The sequence below is a fragment of the Protobothrops mucrosquamatus genome, unplaced genomic scaffold (assembly GCF_001527695.2).
Source record: "Protobothrops mucrosquamatus isolate PMUCROS unplaced genomic scaffold, P.Mucros_1.0 scaffold2, whole genome shotgun sequence".
In the NCBI taxonomy this organism is placed as follows: Eukaryota; Metazoa; Chordata; class Lepidosauria; order Squamata; family Viperidae; genus Protobothrops; species Protobothrops mucrosquamatus.
The window spans coordinates 3,254,032-3,272,685 of record NW_015386389.1 but is presented as its reverse complement, the minus strand read 5'-3'; the positions used below and the strand labels follow the sequence as shown (position 1 = coordinate 3,272,685).

The following is an 18,654-nucleotide window of genomic DNA, read 5'->3' as shown; positions in this document are numbered from 1 at the left end:
TATTATTATTATTATTATTATTATTATTATTATTATTATTATTATTATTATTATTTATTATCTGGCTGCCTTGTGGCAGCCCCTCAGATACTGGAACATGCTATCATGTCTCCCCTATTTCTTTTTTTCTTTAGACCAGCCAAACCCAAGTCCCACAGCCGTTCTTCGTATGTTTTAGTCTCCCGGCCTTTGATCACCGTAGTTGCTCTTCTTTGAATTTTTTTCCAAACTCTCTTTTTTGTGATATGGTGACCAAAATTGGCTGCAGTATTCCAGGGGTGCAAAAGGTTGAACCCTCTTCTTGTCAGAACTTGGAAACTTAGATTGGGGCAGGTGGCAGCTGGCCATTTGAAGATGCAACAGCGCTGAAAAAGTTAATCTATGAGCTGTTTTTTCCAAGCATCCCCCTGGTCACGTGATCACAATTCGGAAGCTTGGCCACCTATTTATTTGTGGACAGTTGCGGCGTGCCCTGGGCCCTGCAATGTCCTTTTGCGACCGACCATTTGACAAGCAAAGTCAATGGGGAAGCCAGATTCACTTAACAACCGTGTGTTACTAACTTGACAACTGCAGCGATCCACTTAACAACGGGGAGGGCGCAAGAAAAGTCGTAAAATGGGAAATAATTCCGATAACAACTGTCTCGCTTACCAAGAGAATTGTGGGACTCAACTGTGGTCAGTTGTGCTTCATTCGAACACCAAATCCTATTATTTCATCCCTCTTATTAAATTTCACTTTTCCCTGGCATCGTTAAACAGGCCTCTGTAGGACTCTCAGCCATTTCAGAAAGCTTGTTTACATCTCTCTCCATTTCTCCACTCGAGTGCTAATTCAGTTCGTAAAGCCATTTCGTCTTTCTGGGTCAAATCCTTTGCCTCTTTGCCTACCTAGATCTTTGTAAGATAGTTTTCATGGCTCATTTGGATCCAGCACCCATACCGAGGACAATCGTTTTCCTATTTCTGGCAAATTTTACTTTTGTAGCCCTAAGAAATAATTGGAGAGAGGGAGGGAGCGATAGGAAAAAAAAAAAGTGTTCCCAGGGAGTTGACATTTATACCTAATCATGCTTTTTAACACAGCCCGAGAGACTTAATCCAAGCTTAAAGTTAAAAGGGATTTGACCTAAGCTTGCAAACATTTGAATTGCCCGTACATTTATTTATTTCCTCAACGATTTATTGCTTTCTTAACTAACTTTCTTTTTTTTAAAAAAAAATTCTTAGGTATTAACCAAAGAATTTTATAGTCTTCAAGGACTGAGTGAGAAAAGGATCTCAGAACTTCAGGCACAAAATTCTGAGTACCAGGCAAGGCTTGACACGTACGAAAAACTCGAAAAAGAACTCGATGACATAATAATGCAAACGGCAGAGCGTAAGTCCTCCTAAATTAGCCTTTATGAATCCGTCTTGGAATATATTTACAATCTAACGGCCGTTAATGAGATTTGTATCGTTATAAATCCAGGAATGTTGAATACCCATCCAGTATGCAGCAGTATACAATGAATTAACATAAAAATGTATTTTATTACATCTTAATTACCAGCTTGAATATCTATCGCCTTTTGAATATCTCTTAAAATTACTGTGATTCCTCTCTCTCTTTTTTTTTTTAAAAAAAACCTGATTCCCCAGACATGTCAGATCTTCCTCTCTTTTTCAATTTGTTACTTTTCTGACATCTTTTGGAAAGTTTACTGTGAAAGTTGAAGAAAGAAAGAAAAGAAGAAAAGAAGAAAAGAAGAAAAGAAAGGAAGGAGAAAAAAAAGGAAGGAGAAAGAAAGGAAAGAAAAGAGAAAGAAAAAAAGAAAGAAAAAGAAAGAAAGGAAGGAAGGAAGGAAGGAGAGAGAAAAAAGAAAGGAAGGAAGGAGAAAGAAAAGAAAGAAAAAAAGAAAAGAAAGGAAGGAGAAAGAAAGGAAAGAAAAGAGAAAGAAGGAAGGAGAAAGAAAGAAAGAAAAAAGAAGAAAAGAAGAAAAGAAAGGAAGGAGAAAGAAAGGAAAGAAAAGAGAAAGAAAGAAGGAAGGAGAAAGAATGAAAGAAAGAAAGAAAGAGAAAGAAAGAAAGAAAGAGAAAGAAAGAAAGAAAGAAAGAAAGAAAGAAAAAGAAAGAAAGAAAGAAAGAAAGAAAGAAAGAAAAAGAAAGAAAGAAGTGCTGAATTCTACAGTAGTGTCCCTGTTGGCAGTAAATTTTAACTAAAGGATTTTCTCTGTCAGTAACAGAATTGCCTGTTGCTGAGAGTAGTACCAGCCCTTCTTAGGCCGGGGTATGTGTGCATATTTGTGTGTGTTACGCATGGAATTCCTCTCCTATACATACAACCCCAAATAAATATGATGGAAAAATATATTTTGTGGGGAGTCATTGCTTTGGGTCTGGGCACCAACTTTGCTTCTCTCCTGTTGTCTGGTTGACAGACTTATCAGAACTTGGAGATTCCACTCATTTATTCTGAAGTCTCAGTTTGTTCTAAAATAGCAGCAAGAGATTGATAAGGATGGATGGGTGGGTGGGTGGATGGATGGATGGATATTTTCAAATGAATTCCATAAACTCAAAGCAGGTTTTAATGGATACCATTAGGATTAGACGAAAGTACATATTTCACTCATTTAATCCTTGGTGCTCTCCAGGTTTGGCTGTTTGGCTGCAGATATTTTCCTTAGCAACCTAAAATTAAATGATCCTCCTTAGTTATTTCAAAATTTAGATATACTGTGATATGGTTTCTCCTCCTTCGCCTTTGGATATGGTCATTGATATGAATGTCATTCATCTTTCATGAGTAAGATTTGGCAGAGGAGATCCTGGGAAAAGGGGTGGGAGTTAAAGGCACGTCAGAAAGGCACCCCAAAGGATATGGAGACCAGGGATGACTACCTGGGTCCTTCAGAATGATGGTGTTGGCAAGCCCAAATCTGGTTTTATTTGTCCAGGGTCAAATCCAAGAGCTTGTAGTGAAGCTCCCACGCGTGGGCTTGTGGACTGTATTCCATTGCCACTCTGGTTTTGATCCTGGCTTGTTGACCAGATGTTTTGAAAGATCCCCAGTTTTGGATTCTGCTTGCAGACCGTCTGAATTTGAGAACTGCTTCTCTACTGAGTTTCCAAACGATTCCAACCAACTGGACTTGGAATAGGATCCTCCCTAACTGCTTAACAGTGCTTCTGATAAGTATCAGAGACAATGTTTGCTGACTGGAAGACTTCAACTTGCCTTGTTTCATTATTTGGATGTTGTAGAGGGTTGTGTGTTACTTAAAGCTCCTCAGATTTCTCATCTGGGCGGGCAGAACTGGGGAAATGAGCACATCTCACTCACCTGAGCTACTTCTGATCATGCCCTGAAATAGGTGAATTTCAACCCACATCTGACCTGCTGCAGTGATTGATGCCCAGGGCCTCTTTCTTATTAGCATTTAGCATCTGCATGGTGTGTTCTTCCTGATCATCTGTAGGGATTATTCACTTACCAATAAATACATCACAGAAAGGGTATTCGTGGAATGTAAAAATTCAGATTGCATACTTGTGATTCTTGTCGTCATTTCTGCAGGCAGCTAATGGGAAGTTCACGTGCTATCTGCATAGTAACCAAAGAGATAACCCTAAAATTGACATGCGTCGTCAATTTCCTTTTTTTGAGAGGCTTTCTTATATTCTCCAGCATTTAGTTTGGGGCACAGAAGTGGCTTTTTAGGAAACCTTGTGAAATTGCTGTCTTTTCTTTGGAGTCATTGACAAAGGGCTAATACATCAAGGCAAGTAAGAAACCTACGATTTTGGCTGCACAAGTTTTAATACATGGCAGAGGGACGGCTTAAGCTTTCAGTTATGCGTTCAAAATCTGAAAAACCTTGGGATCCTAGCATCCACCTGGGTGCCTGTCAGTGAGCCAGCCGTGTGCTGCAGCTGCCAAAAAAGCCAACACAGTGCTAGGCTGCATTAACAGAGGGATACAATCAAGATCACGTGAAGTATTAATACCACTCTACAATGCCTTGGTAAGGCCACACTTGGAATACTGCATCCAGTTTTGGTCACCACGATGTAAAAAAGATGCTGAGACTCTAGAAAGAGTACAGAGAAGAGCAGCAAAGATGATTAGGGGATTGGAGGCTAAAACATATAAGGAATGGTTGCTGGAATTGGGTATGTCTAGTTTAACGAAGAGAAGGGCGAGGGGGGACATGATAGCAGTGTTCCAATATCTCAGGGGCTGCCCCAAAGAAGAGGGAGTCAAGCTATTTTCCAAGGCGCCTGAGGGCAGGACAAGAAGCAACGGGTGGAAACTAACCAAAGAGAGAAGCAACCTAGAACTAAGGAGAAACTTCCTGACAGTTAGAACAATTAACCAGTGGAACAACCTGCCTCCAGAAGCGGTGAATGCTCCAACACTGGAAGTTTTTAAGAAGAGACTGGACAGCCATTTGTCCGAAATGGTATAGGATTTCCTGCCTGAGCAGAGGGTTGGACTAGATGACCTCCAAGGTCCCTTCCAACTTTATCATTATTATTATTATTTACCTTGCCATGATTAGAGCTGACCTATGATTGTTGTATTGAGGCTGTGTAAGGATTCGAACCTTTGGGAATCGGCCCTGGAGATGTGTCCCAGCTCTTCTGAGCCACAAAAGGGCGTCAAATGTGTGGCCCGCACCCACTTCTGGTGAACTCAAGAGGCGTCTTGGAGGTCAGAAAGCTTAGTTGTGGCTTCCAAGCTGGACAAGAAGCAATGGATGGAAACTAATAATCAAGGAGAGAAGCAACCTAGAACTAAGGAGAAATTTCCTGACAGTGAGAACAATTAGCTAGTGGGACAAATTGCCCTTGGAAATTGTGGGCGCCCCAACACTGGAGGCTTTTAAGAAGGGACTGGACAGCCGTCTATCAGAAATAGTATAGGTCCCTTGCGAGAGCTGGGGGTTGAACTAGATGACCTCCAAGGCCCCTTCCAACTTTGTTACTCCCCTGACCTGGGCCTTCAGACAGGCAGCAGCAGTTCTTGGGGGCTTCAAATAAAGATCTCTTGAACTGAACTTGGGACCTCTTTGCAGGCAAAGCTGGTGCTGAGCCAGGAGTTGGCTCTTCCCACTGCTTAGATTTCAAACCAGCAATGAAATTTTATTTCAGTCCGAGCAAACTCTCTGAAAACGTAGGCATCTTGATGACTAGACTAGAGCAGGGGTCTCCAATCCCCGTTCAGGGCTCCTGGTCCTGGGCCATGGCCCGTTGAGAACCGGGCCATGCAAGTGGGGGGGGGGGCTAATGCGTATGTGAAGCTCTGTTTGTGTAAGTAGTAGGTGTGTGCGTGCGTGAAATCATCACCTCCGCTGCCGTCACAGTTGATTCTCAGAGCTGGAAAGGTTCTGAGATGGCTGGACTAGAGCAGGGGTAGGCAACCTTGGCTCTATTATGACTCGTGGACTTCAACTCCCAGAATTCCTGAGCCAGCCATGCTGAGGGGAAAGGGAGAGGTTTCCATGCTTAGCCATGCTGGCTCAGGAATTCTGGGAGTTGAAGTCCAGGAGTCATAAAAGAGCCACGGTTGCCCACCCCTGAGCTAGAGGAACATATGAAAGCATAATTAATGTTAATTAATGTAGACTTTATTAGTTTAGAGCAGGGGTAGGCAACCTTGGCTCTTTTATGACTCGTGGACTTCAACTCCCAGAATTCCTGAGCCAGCATGGCTCAGCTTGGAAACCTCTCCCTTTCCCCTCAGCATGGCTGGCTCAGGAATTCTGGGAGATGAAGTCCACGAGTCATAAAAGAAGAGCCAAGGTTGCCTACCCCTGGACTAGAACAAAGTAGTTGGACATAAAAGGAGCTAAACTAAGATCCTGGCAAAACTATGACTTAACTGTCAGTTTTAGGGAAAGTGTACTTCATCGGGCTCAGCCCACGTTTATAAAATGGGGCAACTAATTAATCTCCTTGGGCAATAGTTTGAATACGGTCCAGTATCAAGAGATTCCTTAACTGACAAGGCAAGAAACAATGGATGGAAACTAATCAACCTGGAATTAAGGAGGAAGTTCCTAACAGCGAGAACAATTAACCAGTGGAAACGGCTTGCTTTCAGACGTTGTGGGTGCTCCATCACTGGAGGTTTTCAAGAAGAGACTGGAGATCCATTTGTCTGTAATTGGTATAGGGTCTCCTACTTGAGCAGGGGGCTGGACTAGAAGACCTCCAAGGTCCCTTCCAGCTCGATTCTGATTCTGATCGCTTCAACATTTCTATTTACTTCCGACAAACTCCGCCGAGGCAGTCGGTTCTTCTCTTCTTCTTAAAGCACACACTGGATTACTCTGAGTGTGTGAGAAGAATAGCCTTTGAGTTTCAAAACATTCATACATGATATAATGTAAAGATGTTCAGTATTCACGCTGTTGGCTTTTTTTATTTATCAGAAAGCTTATCAGAATCAGCTGTATCTATGCTCTTCTACCCAGGTCCCACTTTTCTATGCATGCTTTCAAATCAAAGCGACTGCTGCCAAAAAGATATTTTGTCCTGTACATTTTGTACTTGTGATGATTATCCTCTTTACTGTGTATAATTATGCTCTTGCACAGGCTGCCAGGAAAAAAAGAACACTCACTGCCAGGGCAAAATGGTGCTAGGTTGCTCTTTTCTAACACACAACTCTCTCTCTCTCTCTCTCTCTCTCTCTCTCTCTCTCTCTCTCTCTCTCTCTCTCTCTCTCTCTCTCTCTCTCTCTCTCTCTCTCTCTCTCTCTCTCTCTCTCTCTCTCTCCCTCCCTCCCTCTCTCTCTCCCTCCCTCCCTCTCTCTCTCTCTCTCTCTCTCACACACACACACACACACACACAACTTTTCAAAGGGAAGCAACTTGCATCTCTCCTTCCCTCTCTCTCTCTCTCACACACACACACACAATTTTCAAAGGAAAGCAACTTATCTCTCTCTCCCCCTTCTCTCTCCTTCTCACTCCCTCTCTCCCTCTCCCTCTGTCATTCTCTCTCTCTCTCTCTCTCTCTCTCTCACACACACACACACACACACACACAACTTTTCAAAGGGAAGCAACTTGCATCTCTCTCTCCCTCTCTCTCACACACACACACAATTTTCAAAGGAAAGCAACTTATCTCTCTCTCTCCCCTACTCTCTCCCTCTCCCTCTGTCATTCTCTCTCTCTCTCTCTCTCTCTCACACACACACACACACACTTTTCAAAGGGAAGCAACTTGCATCTCTCCCTCCCTCCCTCTCTCTCTCACACACACACACAATTTTCAAAGGAAAGCAACTTATCTCTCTCTCTCCCCTACTCTCTCCCTCTCCCTCTGTCATTCTCTCTCTCTCTCTCTCTCACACACACACACACACACACACACACACGAAGCAATGGATGGAAACTAATCAAGGACAGAAGCAACCTAGAACCAAGGAGAGATTTTCTAATGGTGACAGCAATCCACCAGTGGAACGGCTTGCCTTCAGAAGTTGTGGGTGCTCCATCACTGGAGCTTTTTAAGAAGAGACTGGACAGCCACTTGTCTCAAAATGTATGGGCTCTCCTGCTTGACCAGAGGGTTGGACTAGAAAACCTCCAGGGTCCCTTCCAACTCTGTGGTGTAGCCCCTCAGAGTTACCCTGCGGTAAAATGGGCCATGAGTAAATATAATAAATAAATATATGGGGGGTGGGAGGGAAGCCAGATTTCTCGCATGCTCGCTGCCTTTGAAGAACACACTTTGCTAGCTGCAGAATCCTCTCTTCAGGAAGCTATTTCAAAGAAAGAAGCTGCTGCCAAAGGAGAAATAATTTGAGACCCGCATGGCACCTAAACCATCTCTCCATCCTGAAAGAACAAAAGAGAACTAGATCCTTTCCCAGCCCGGTCTAGCCCTCTGGGTCACCTAACCCGTCTGTGGTTAGGAGTGTGTATGTGCGTCTGTCTCCATGGGCGCGTGTGGGTTCCTAAGTAAATAAAGGGAAGAGGAAGAGGCACAACATTTTTTCTTTTCACTGGCATGAAAACCCTTGTGTAGACTGCTCAGTGTGTCAGTTGTTTGCACCGAAAGCAAAGTTGGAATTGTAGCTTGAAGGGTTCCCAAGGAAGGTGAACCAGGTCAAGTGAAGTGAGTATAAAAGGAGATGGGAAAGGAGAAACTTAGATTTTTATGCTTTTTCTCGCTTATTCTAAGCCAGTGGTTCTCAACCTGTGGGTCGGGACCCCATTTGGGGTCGATCGACCATTTCACGGGGGTCGACAAGCAAGGTTGTCCGCCATTTTTTCCCCCTTTTCCGGCGGGTGCCTTACCTCCCTTGGGCTGGGCCAGCTGGTGGTTGGTCTGCTCCGTCTCTGCCGCTTGCCAGCTACACCTCGGCCAGCGCAGGGGGCGGAACCACGCATGCACGGTGCTCCCGGGCAGGGAAAGTCCTCGACTTATGACCGGTTGGGTAGTCCTCGACTTACGCCCGGTTTAGTCCTCGACTTACGACCGGTTTAGTCCTCGACGTACGATCGGTTTAGTCCTCGACTTACGACCGGTTGGGGTCGCGGCATTAAAAAGGTTGAGAACCACTGTTCTAAGCCATCCTGAAATCCATAAAGGATGGGTGGATGGCTTATAAAAATGCCTCAAGGAAATAATTCAGAGATAACGAGAGAACAATCAGTCATACCGCCCGTGACTTCCCACTGATTAGCAATTAATAGGCTGCCAGTGGTAACATTTGATTCAACACTGTATTTGTTCTTCCTCCTCTAACTAACTTCTGTTTACTGCTTTGACCACTTGGTATTCTTCAACTGCCTTTCTTAGCCACTGTTTAAGAGTTTCATATAAAAATAAAGTTAAGCAAATTGTTCGTCCATTCCGCTGATCTTACATGAAGTCCGTCGATCTACACAGCTCTCACGTTATCCAGAAATGCCGGGGTTCCTGTTCTTAGAAGTGGTTTTCTAATGGCCTGTTTTGCATTTTTTTTTCTAGTTGAGAACGAGGACGAGGCAGAAAGGGTTCTGTTTTCCTATGGATACGGTGCCAATGTCCCTACGACAGCCAAAAGACGATTGAAGCAAAGGTAAAAAGTCATGTCAGCTTCCACACCAGTTTCTCCTGAAACCAAGGGAGGGGAGAGTATGCCCATCGCCCCCTCCCCTTGAAATCAAGGTGCATCCTGCCACCATCCACAGTCAAGTTATCTTGACACTTAAAACAGATGAAACTCAATATCTGAGCCCTTCGAATTAAAACTTCAACAAGGCAAGAAACCTAAGTTACAGACTACCTTTTGTCTTTCAAAGTCATCCTGACTCAGCGATTTGAGGCTTCGGCATAACGAGATTGGAAAAACCAAAAGACCCGAGTAGGTACATAAGAGAAATTAAGAGAAGCAAGAGAGAATATTTACCCAGTGCAACCCATATGAGACCATTGTCAGCAAAAGCCAGAAATATTTATTGCTCCTTTATTCTTCGATATTTCTACGCTATCATAAGGACTGAAAAATAAATTATTATTTTTGTGTGTGCTTTTGGATGGAAAGTATGTCAGATTTGCCTTTTTGGCTGCATTCTTTATTTTTTTCCCCCTTTGTGGTCTTGTATCCACCAGTGGAAAACTAACCAAGTGTGACAAAATCTACATTTCCAGATGGTTCAGCAGTAGTGCAGGAAGCATGTTGTCATTCCACACCTGAAGTTGTGATCCATATTCTGCCACACCTACCTCAATAATTCATCCGTTCCAAAGCCATCTCCATGCTCAATCAAAATTAAAGATGTGGTTGTTAGATTGAGAGCCAAAGCAAGCTGCAGACAATTTAACGTGAAGTGTTAATACCACTTTACAATGCCTTGGTAAGGCCACACTTGGAATACTGCATCCAGTTTTGGTCACCGCGATGTAAAAAAGAAGTTGAGACTCTAGAAAGAGTACAGAGAAGAGCAACAAAGATGATTAGGGGACTGGAGGCTAAAGCATATAAGGAACGGTTGCTGGAATTGGGGGTGTCTAGTTTAATGAAGAGAAGGACGAGAGATGACATGATAGCAGTGTTCCAATATCTCAGGGGCTGCCCCAAAGAAGAGGCAGTCAAGCTATTCTCCAAGGCGCCTGAAGGCAGGACAAGAAGCAAAGGGTGGAAACTAATCAAGGAGAGAAGCAACCTAGAACTAAGGAGAAACTTCCTGACAGTTAGAACAATTAACCAGTGGAACAACCTGCCTCCAGAGCAGTGAATGCCCCAACACTGGAGGTTTTTAAGAAGAGACTGGACAGCCATTTGTCCGAAATGGTATAGGGTTACCTGCCTGAGCAGGGGGTTGGACTAGATGACCTCCAAGGTCCCTTCCAACTTTTATTATTATTATTATTATTATTATTATTATTATTATTATTATTATTATTATTATTATCATCATCATCATCATCATCATCATCATTATTATTATTATTATTATTATCATTATTATTATCATTATTATTATCATTATTATTATTAATAATAACCCAGAAGTTAAATGTTATCCTGTTCATTTCAACCCATTTATTTCTCTTATTTCATTTGGTGGGTTTTTCCCCCCTTCTCTCTTCTGAGGCATTAAGCTGTCCTATCGAGATTTGGCGTCTTCTTAAATGCCGTCATTTTTCTTTCGGCTTCTTCATCCAAGAGATTGATAAAAAAAAATATTGCAGAGCAAGTAGCCCATAAGTGAGTTTTGGGGCAGCCTGGATGCCCCTTTCTGGTTTAACGAGGAGCCCTTGATGAGCACCGTTTTTTTTTAAGCCAGCTGTGTGTGCGGTGCTTGCATGCCACCAGCCCACACTTAATTGGCTTGCTAATAAGCATGTCACAGGGCCCTTTGTCAAATGCTTTGCTGAAGACATAATGTAGTTTGTCTGCAGCATTAACAATCTATTAAGGAAGGTGGCTGATCAACAGATGAGATAAGCTTAATCTGACTAATACTTAGCCATGCTGACTTCTGCTAATTACTAGGAAGATCTGGGCACCGGGTTGTCTGTAGTCTACGAAACTCTACAACGACTCTCGTTTTATGTAATGTTGTTGGCAGTGAAAGTTAACCCTGCTGCCTTTTGGGAAGAATCCTGGGAAGGTGAAGCTTAAATTAGAGAAATAATGTGCATAAAATTCTGCTGATCTCTTACCATTTGGAGCAGGACCAGTGAGATCTTTAACTCATTTCCTCACCTTCTGGGTTTTGCTACAACTTGCAAAAAAAAAATCTGTGGGAGTGGTTTTAGAGGGCCCCCGAGGAAGAGCCTGCTTCCCCAGAAAGCCTCTTTTTCAGAAGTTCCTACTCCAAGGAAAGAGTTTTAGGTTGACTGTGTTTTTTAATCAGGTATAGTTCCTTCCGTACGATGTTTCCTAAACTCTCTTTCTCTTTCTGAGGTCTCTTTGCATCCGTGAGAATTCAGGCATTTGTGGCAATTCTCCGTGCTTCCCCCACCCATCCTGGCCAGTGGGGGTCTTCCATTGCAGCAGGAAGCCTGGTGAAAACATAATAATAATAATAATAATAATAATAATAATAATAATAATAATAATAGTAGTAGTAGTAGCAATAATAATAATAATAATAATAGTAGTAGTAGTAGTAGTAATAATAATAATAATAATAATAATAATAATAATAATAATAATAATAATAATAATAATAATAATAATAATAATAATAATAAAAAAAGTTGGAAGGGACCTTGGAGGTCATCGAGTCCAACCCCCTGCTCAGGCAGGAACCCTACACCATTTCAGACAAATGGCTGTCCAGTCTCTTCTTAAAAACTTCCAGTGTTGGAGCATTCACAACTTCTGGAGGCAGCTTGTTCCATTGGTTAATTGTTCTACCTGTCAGGAAATTTCTCCTTATTTCTAGTTTGATTCTGCCCTTGATTAGTTTCCATCCATTGCTTCTTGTCCTGCCTTCAGGCGCTTTGGAGAATAGCTTGACTCCATCTTCTTTGGGGCAGCCCCTGAGATATTGGAACACTGCTATCATGTCCCCCCTCGTCCTTCTCTTCGCTAAACTAGACATACCCAATTCCAGCAACCGTTCCTTATATGTTTTAGCCTCCAGTCCCCTAATCATCTTTGTTGCTCTTCTCTGTACTCTTTCTAGAGTCTCAGCATCTTCCAAGTGTGGCCTTACCAAGGCATTGTAAAGTGGTATTAATACTTCAGGTGATCTTGATTCTATCCCTCTGTTAATGCAGCCCAGCACTGTGTTGGCCTTTTTGGCAGCTGCAGCACACTGCTGGCTCATATTTAAGTGATTGTCTACTAGGACTCGGAGGTCCCTCTCACAGTTGCTACTATTGAGCAAGGTAGCCCCTATACTATACCTGTACATTTGGTTTTTCCTTCCTAAATGTAGAACCTTACATCCTGAGCTCTTCACAAATTCATCCCAAATTCTCAGTTCTCATTCCCAGTTTCTCATCTGGAACTCTGGATGGCTCAACTATATTGGTTAAGCCTCAGGACGCCGTTCGTTTTTAAATGTTACTGCCATGACTGGCTATTGTAAGAAAATATTGATTCCAAAAATTGGTACCATAGTTTAAAACCTTTGTTAAAGATAATAATAATAATTCAGCAGGTACATTATAAAATAATAGGGCACGATAGATTAGGCTCAGCGTTAACAAATAGTGGTCTGTCTCACACTCACACCCTCTCCTCACCTTCTGTCTTTCACAAATTATCTCAGCTGTTTATTTCATCATAAACAGTCCAATCTGTCTCTCTTTTTAGTTTGCAACATGTGTGCATAAATAGACTTATGCATCAACCAAGGATTGAAAACAAACAGAGGTTCTTCTAAGTATACACTACCAGTCATCAGCCTGATTTATTTGTGGGGTTCCAAACAGCCTAGTAGCTTCTTTAAAAAAAAAATCTCTTTATCACCACCCAGTTTATATTTTCTGGCATACATTTTTTAAAAATTCACCATTAAACCTAAACATTCATTTCCTTTCATTCAATCAATCCACCTTCATTCATTCAATCCAAACAATCTACCTTCTTCACATATGCTTTGTGTTCCACCTTTCTGTTACAGTATGTTACAGACATACGATGGGCCTATTTGTCTTCCATTTCATTCTTTAAATCACATCATTTACCGCCGACTCTAACAAAATGAAATGCAATGGTGAAAAAAGTAAGGTTCTACATTTAGGCAAGAAAAACCAAATGCACAAGTATAGTATAGGGGGTACCTTGCTCAATAGTAGTAACTGTGAGAGGGACCTCGGAGTCCTAGTGGACAATCACTTAAATATGAGCCAGCCGTGTGCTGCAGCTGCCCAAAAAGCCAACACAGTGCTGGGCTGCATTAACAGAGGGATAGAATCAAAATCACGTGAAGTATTAATACCACTTTACAATGCCTTAGTAAGGCCACACTTGGAATACTGCATCCAATTTTGGTCACCACGATGTAAAAAAGATGTTGAGACTCTAGAAAGAGTACAGAGAAGAGCAACAAAGATGATCAGGGGACTGGAGGCTAAAACATATAAGGAACGCTTGCTGGAATTGGGTATGTCTAGTTTAATGAAGAGAAGGAGGAGGGGGACATGATAGCAGTGATCCAATATCTCAGGGGCTGCCACAAAGAAGAGGGAGTCAGGCTATTCTCCAAAGCGCCTGAAGGCAGAACAAGAAGCAACGGGTGGAAACTGATCAAGGAGAGAAGCAACTTAGAACTAAGGAGAAACTTCCTGACAGTTAGAACAATTAACCAGTGGAACAACCTGCCTCCAGAAGTGGTGAATGCTCCAACACTGGAAGTTTTTAAGAAGAGACTGGACAGCCATTTGTCTGAAATGGTGTAGGGTTCCTGACTGAGCAGGGGGTTGGACTTGATGACCTCCAAGGTCCCTTCCAACTTTATTATTATTGTTATTGTTATTATTATCTTCCATATGCCATTAGGGTAACCAGATAAGCCTAGAGACAGAATAGCAGAGTTGAAATGGACCTTGGAAGTCTTTAGTTCAACCCTCCTAGACCAGGGGTAGGCAACCTTGGCTCTTTTATGACTCATGGACTTCAACTCCCAGAATTCCTGAGCCAGAATGGCTGGTGCAGGAATTCTGGGTATAGAAGTCCACGAGTCATAAAAGAGCCAAGGTTGCCTACTCCTGCCCTAGACCAGCGGTCCCCAACCTTTGCAACTTGGCTGCCCAGCTGTGGGGGGAGAGGGGAACCGGGCTGGCCCGCCTCTTGCATTGGGCCACCTCTTGCGTGGCCTGGTTCCGAATAGACCATGGCCCAGCTCGGGGGTTGAGGACCCCTGCTCTATACCATTCCAGATAAATGGCCATCCAATCACTTCTTAAATCCTCCAGTGATGGAGCACCCTCAACTTCTGAAGGTAAGTCATTCCACTGGTTAATTGTTCTCACTGTCTGGAAATTTCTCCTTAGTTCTAGGTTGCTTCTCTCCTTGATTCGTTTCCATCCATTGTTTCTTGTGCTGCCTTCTTGTGCTTTGGAAAATAGGTTGACACACACACACCCTCTTCTTTGTGGCAGCCCCTTAGAAATGGGAACACTGCTAGGATGTCCCCTCTAGTCCTTCTTTTTACTAGACTAGACTTACCCAATTCCTGCAGCTGTCTTTCAATTTTTTTAGCCTCCAGCCCCTTATCATCTTTGGTGTTCGTTTCTGCAGTTTTTCCAAAGTCTCAACATCTTTTTATAGTATGGTGACCAAAATTGGATGCAGTATTCTAAGAGTGGTCTTGCTAAAGTTTTATAAAGCAGTATTAATACTTCACACCATCTTGATTCTATCCCTCTGTTAATGCAGCCTAAGATTGCATTGGCTTTTTTCGGCGGATGCCACACACTGCTGGGTCATATTTAAGTGATTGCCCACTAGGACTCCAAGATCCCTCTCACAGTTACTGCTGCTGAGCCAAGTTTCACATAATCTGTACCTGTAGATTTAGTTTTTCTTGCCTAAGTGTAAAGCTTTACTTTTCTCTTTCATTTTGTTAGATGGAGCCCGGTGTTCAAATTCTGTCGAGATCCATCTGAATTTTGAGCCTATCTTCTGGGGTGTTGGCTATCCCTGACAGTTTCGTGTCTTAGTTTTAGACTTCCCTTGCCTATCAAAGCTTGGGTCAACCTAGGCTTCCACACAATACTTCTTAGTAGGAGTGAAGACTTTAACTGCAACCACATCACTTTCCCTGTGAGTGGTCAGGATCACAATGCCAAGCAACAGCTACAACCCAGTTTTATCTTAGGGTGTTCACACTATTCTTGATAAAGGAAGATCTCTGCTCTAGAGACTGACTAGCAAGCTAACAAAATGTTGCCCGTTTCTCGTCAACTAAGAGGGACAAGGGTGCGTTAGCTCACAGTCCAGATTCCCCTAACTTTTCCATTTGAAAATGTACACTCTCCTGTCCTGCAGTGAATTCCATAACTGGTTTGTTGTAATTGCTGCTTTTAGCTGTAAGATATGCTCTCCTCCCAACAGCCTTTTCTCCCACCTCCCACCCAGCAAGATTGAACCTCCCTCACATTATCTTATCAAGTAGCATTCCAATTAGAACTAATTTAGGATTAACTTTGGGAGAAAAAAACGAGGGGAAAAAAAGACATCTTTGCTTTTAATTCCCCAAGAGTATAAGCAATCCTGTCATCCTAATTAATTAAGTTTGATGGGAAATAAATCTGACATATGGCAAGCTGATTATTTGGCTGGATGTGTCTGACTTTTTTTTCCCCCTCTGTCTCTTTACTGGATTCGGTGCTGAATAATAAAACCCTATCTATCCCACTCTAACAAATCATATATATATTTTTTTCAAACTGTTGAAAGCTCTCCTTGTCCAGGGAAAGTGAAACCAGTAACAAACTCCCCCCTCTTGTTTGTCTACGGTTAGTTGTCTTATTTTTTTTTTCTTTCAGATTTGACCCAGAACATTTCATTTTTAGGATGTGCTGCAGTGCAAGCCTGTGGCTTACATGTATTGGGCCTTTCTTGTGCCGAGGACAAGTAAACAGATCCTAAAGTGGCCTAAATGCTCTCTTTCCTGTACATACTCCAGTCTTGTACCCATTCCAAGCGACTTATTGGAAACAGAAAACTATTTACCTCTGCTCTACTGAAGTGGAGCATATAATGAGTTCATTTCATGAAGTTCAGCCTGAAAACAGCAGGAACTTTTTTTGGCTGTGTGTTTTGGTTGTTTTGTGTGTAACTTTCAGCTAAAGGTTTTTTTTATTTTTTATTTTTTTAAATGCCCTCTTCTTATCCGCTTGCGCTTAAAATGGAGTTTACAGTGTCTGAATCAGCGCAAGAGGCAAAAAGGTTGGAAAACCTGCACTGGTTTTTTCACGGGACCCTTTTGGTTTATCTTTTGTGGAGGGCTTTGGTGAGCTTCACATGGAATAAATTCAAAAGGACACTCCAGGTTATCCCACGTAAGACAGAACTGAGATTGTGCTAGAAAGATAGCTTCGTAAGTCAATTACTTTTACAAATAGGATTATTGAATCATAAATTATTTCGGGTCATTACAGGTTTTTCTTTTTTTTTTAAATTGCCGTTAATGAATCCTACATTTGTGAAAATAAAAAGAAACCTTAACTTTTAGACTTGGGTTTCCCAACCTGGGCAATTTTTAAATGAGTGGACTTCAACTGCCAGAATTCCCCAGCTGGAGAACTTTTGAGGGTTGACGTCCAATGAGTCTTAAAGTCGCCAAGGTTGGGAATCCTGTTCTAAAAGGGCTGGCCATTTTATAAAACAAAAAATCTAAAACTGACCTCAGATTTGTCACGGTCTTATTCTGAATCTGGGGTGGAATCTGGGGCTCTGGGTCCAGATAATAATAATAATAATAATAGTAGTAGTAGTAGTAGTAGTAGTAGTAGTAGTAGTAGTAGTAAAGTTGGAAGGGACCTTGGAGGTCATCTAGTCTAACCCCCTGCTCAGTCAGGAAACCCTATACCATTTCGGACAAATGGCTGTCCGGTCTCTTCTTAAAAACTTCCAGTGTTGGAGCATTCACCGCTTCTGGAGGCAGGTTGTTCCACTGGTTAATTGTTCTAACTGTCAGGAAAGTTCTCCTTAGTTCTAGGTTGCTTCTCTCCTTGGTTAGTTTCCATCCATTGCTTCTTGTCCTGCCTCCAGGCACCTTGGAGAATAGCTTGACTCCTTCGTCTTTGTGGCAGCCCCTGAGATATTGGAACACTGCTATCATGTCCCCCCTCGTCCTTCTCTTCATTTAACTAGACATACCCAATTCCATCAACCTTTCCTTATATGCTTTAGCCTCCAATCCCCTAATCATCTTTGTTGCTCTTCTCTGTACTCTTTCTAGAGTCTCAGCATCTTTTTTACATCGCGGTGACCAAAACTGGATGCAGTATTCCAAGTGTGGCCTTACCAAGGCATTGTAAAGTGGTATTAACACTTCACGTGATCTTGATTCTGTTAATGCAGCCCAGCACTGTGTTGGCCTTTTTGGCAGCTGCAGCAGCACACTGCTGGCTCCTATTTAGGTGATTGTCTACTAGGACTCCGAGGTCCCTCTCACAGTTACTACTATTGAGCAAGGTGCCACCTATGCTGTACTTGTGCATTTGTTTTTTCTTGCCTAAATGTAGAACCTTGCTTTCTTCACCATTGAAAAAATTCTGCTGGGAATCCTGAGAGTCCCTGACTTCCCCTTTCCATCTCCCTCCCAGAGGGATTTTCCCAGCTCAGGCTGGGTTCCAGTTTGCAGAAAGGAGAAGATCCTTTTACTGGGAGATCTTTGCCTCTGGAGCTTGCAAAGAGTCTTTCTCTGGGAAGACAAGAGGGAGCCATCTTGCACCAAAATTCCCCTGTGCGCTGAGGTCCAGGCACCAAGCCTGGTAAAGTCAAAAGGATTGTACTTTCTTATCATGGTGATCCAGTTTTGGATACTCCCTTATCATTTCCTTCCCTAAAGGCCTTACCTCCCGGAGTGAAAGGTGCATTGTTGAATATTTTGCTTTCGGTTGTTGTTTTTTCCAAAAAAAATAAAATAAATTACATTGCTTCATAGATTTCCTCCAGTGATGTTACAACTTAGATAAGGGGAAAGAAAGACGTTTTTCTGTAATGCCTATTTAAATGTAATTTTATGGCGCTTGAATGCATCCTGATAACTATCTTAAAACGCAGCTTCTAGAGCCAGTTGCTACTAGAAACCTGGCAGTTTGATTACAGTATGAGAATGATGGGGATATTCTTCTAATCCAGTTAAAACGCCGTGTTTTGGCTTTGGGCTTCAAGCTGTAGCGTTAGCAAATGATATAATTCAACCTCCGCATATGTGCTACTTGGCTGTTTCTCAGAAGTCTTAAAATTAAGTCCAGCCTTTAGACAGATGACTTCTGGAATGTGGGAACTTTGTTAGCCATGGCAAACCCACATCAGTGAGGTTTTTTTGTGTGTGATGTTCTCAGAATTTCAAAGCTGTGCCCACCAGCTTTGTTTTCTGCCTGTGTTTGGTCTATTAAGAAATCTAATGCATTGTAAATTTGAATTGGGGAGGGAGGGAGGGAGGGACAATGGAAGGAAGGAAGGAAGGAAGGAAGGAAGGAAGGAAGGAAGGAAGGAAGGAAGGAAGGAAGGAAGGAAGGAAGG

General features: G+C 42.4%; 1 protein-coding gene across 1 annotated transcript in view; it reads left to right on the top strand.

Annotated features, from left to right (window-relative positions):
* PIBF1 (progesterone immunomodulatory binding factor 1) overlaps window positions 1-18,654 on the top strand; it is a 92,191-nt gene that overhangs the window by 50,389 nt on the left and 23,148 nt on the right. The window contains exons 12-13 of the mRNA XM_015832342.1: window positions 1,233-1,383; window positions 8,979-9,069. Of these exons, the coding sequence (XP_015687828.1) occupies window positions 1,233-1,383; window positions 8,979-9,069 (242 nt within the window). The remainder of the gene's footprint in view (window positions 1-1,232; window positions 1,384-8,978; window positions 9,070-18,654) is intronic.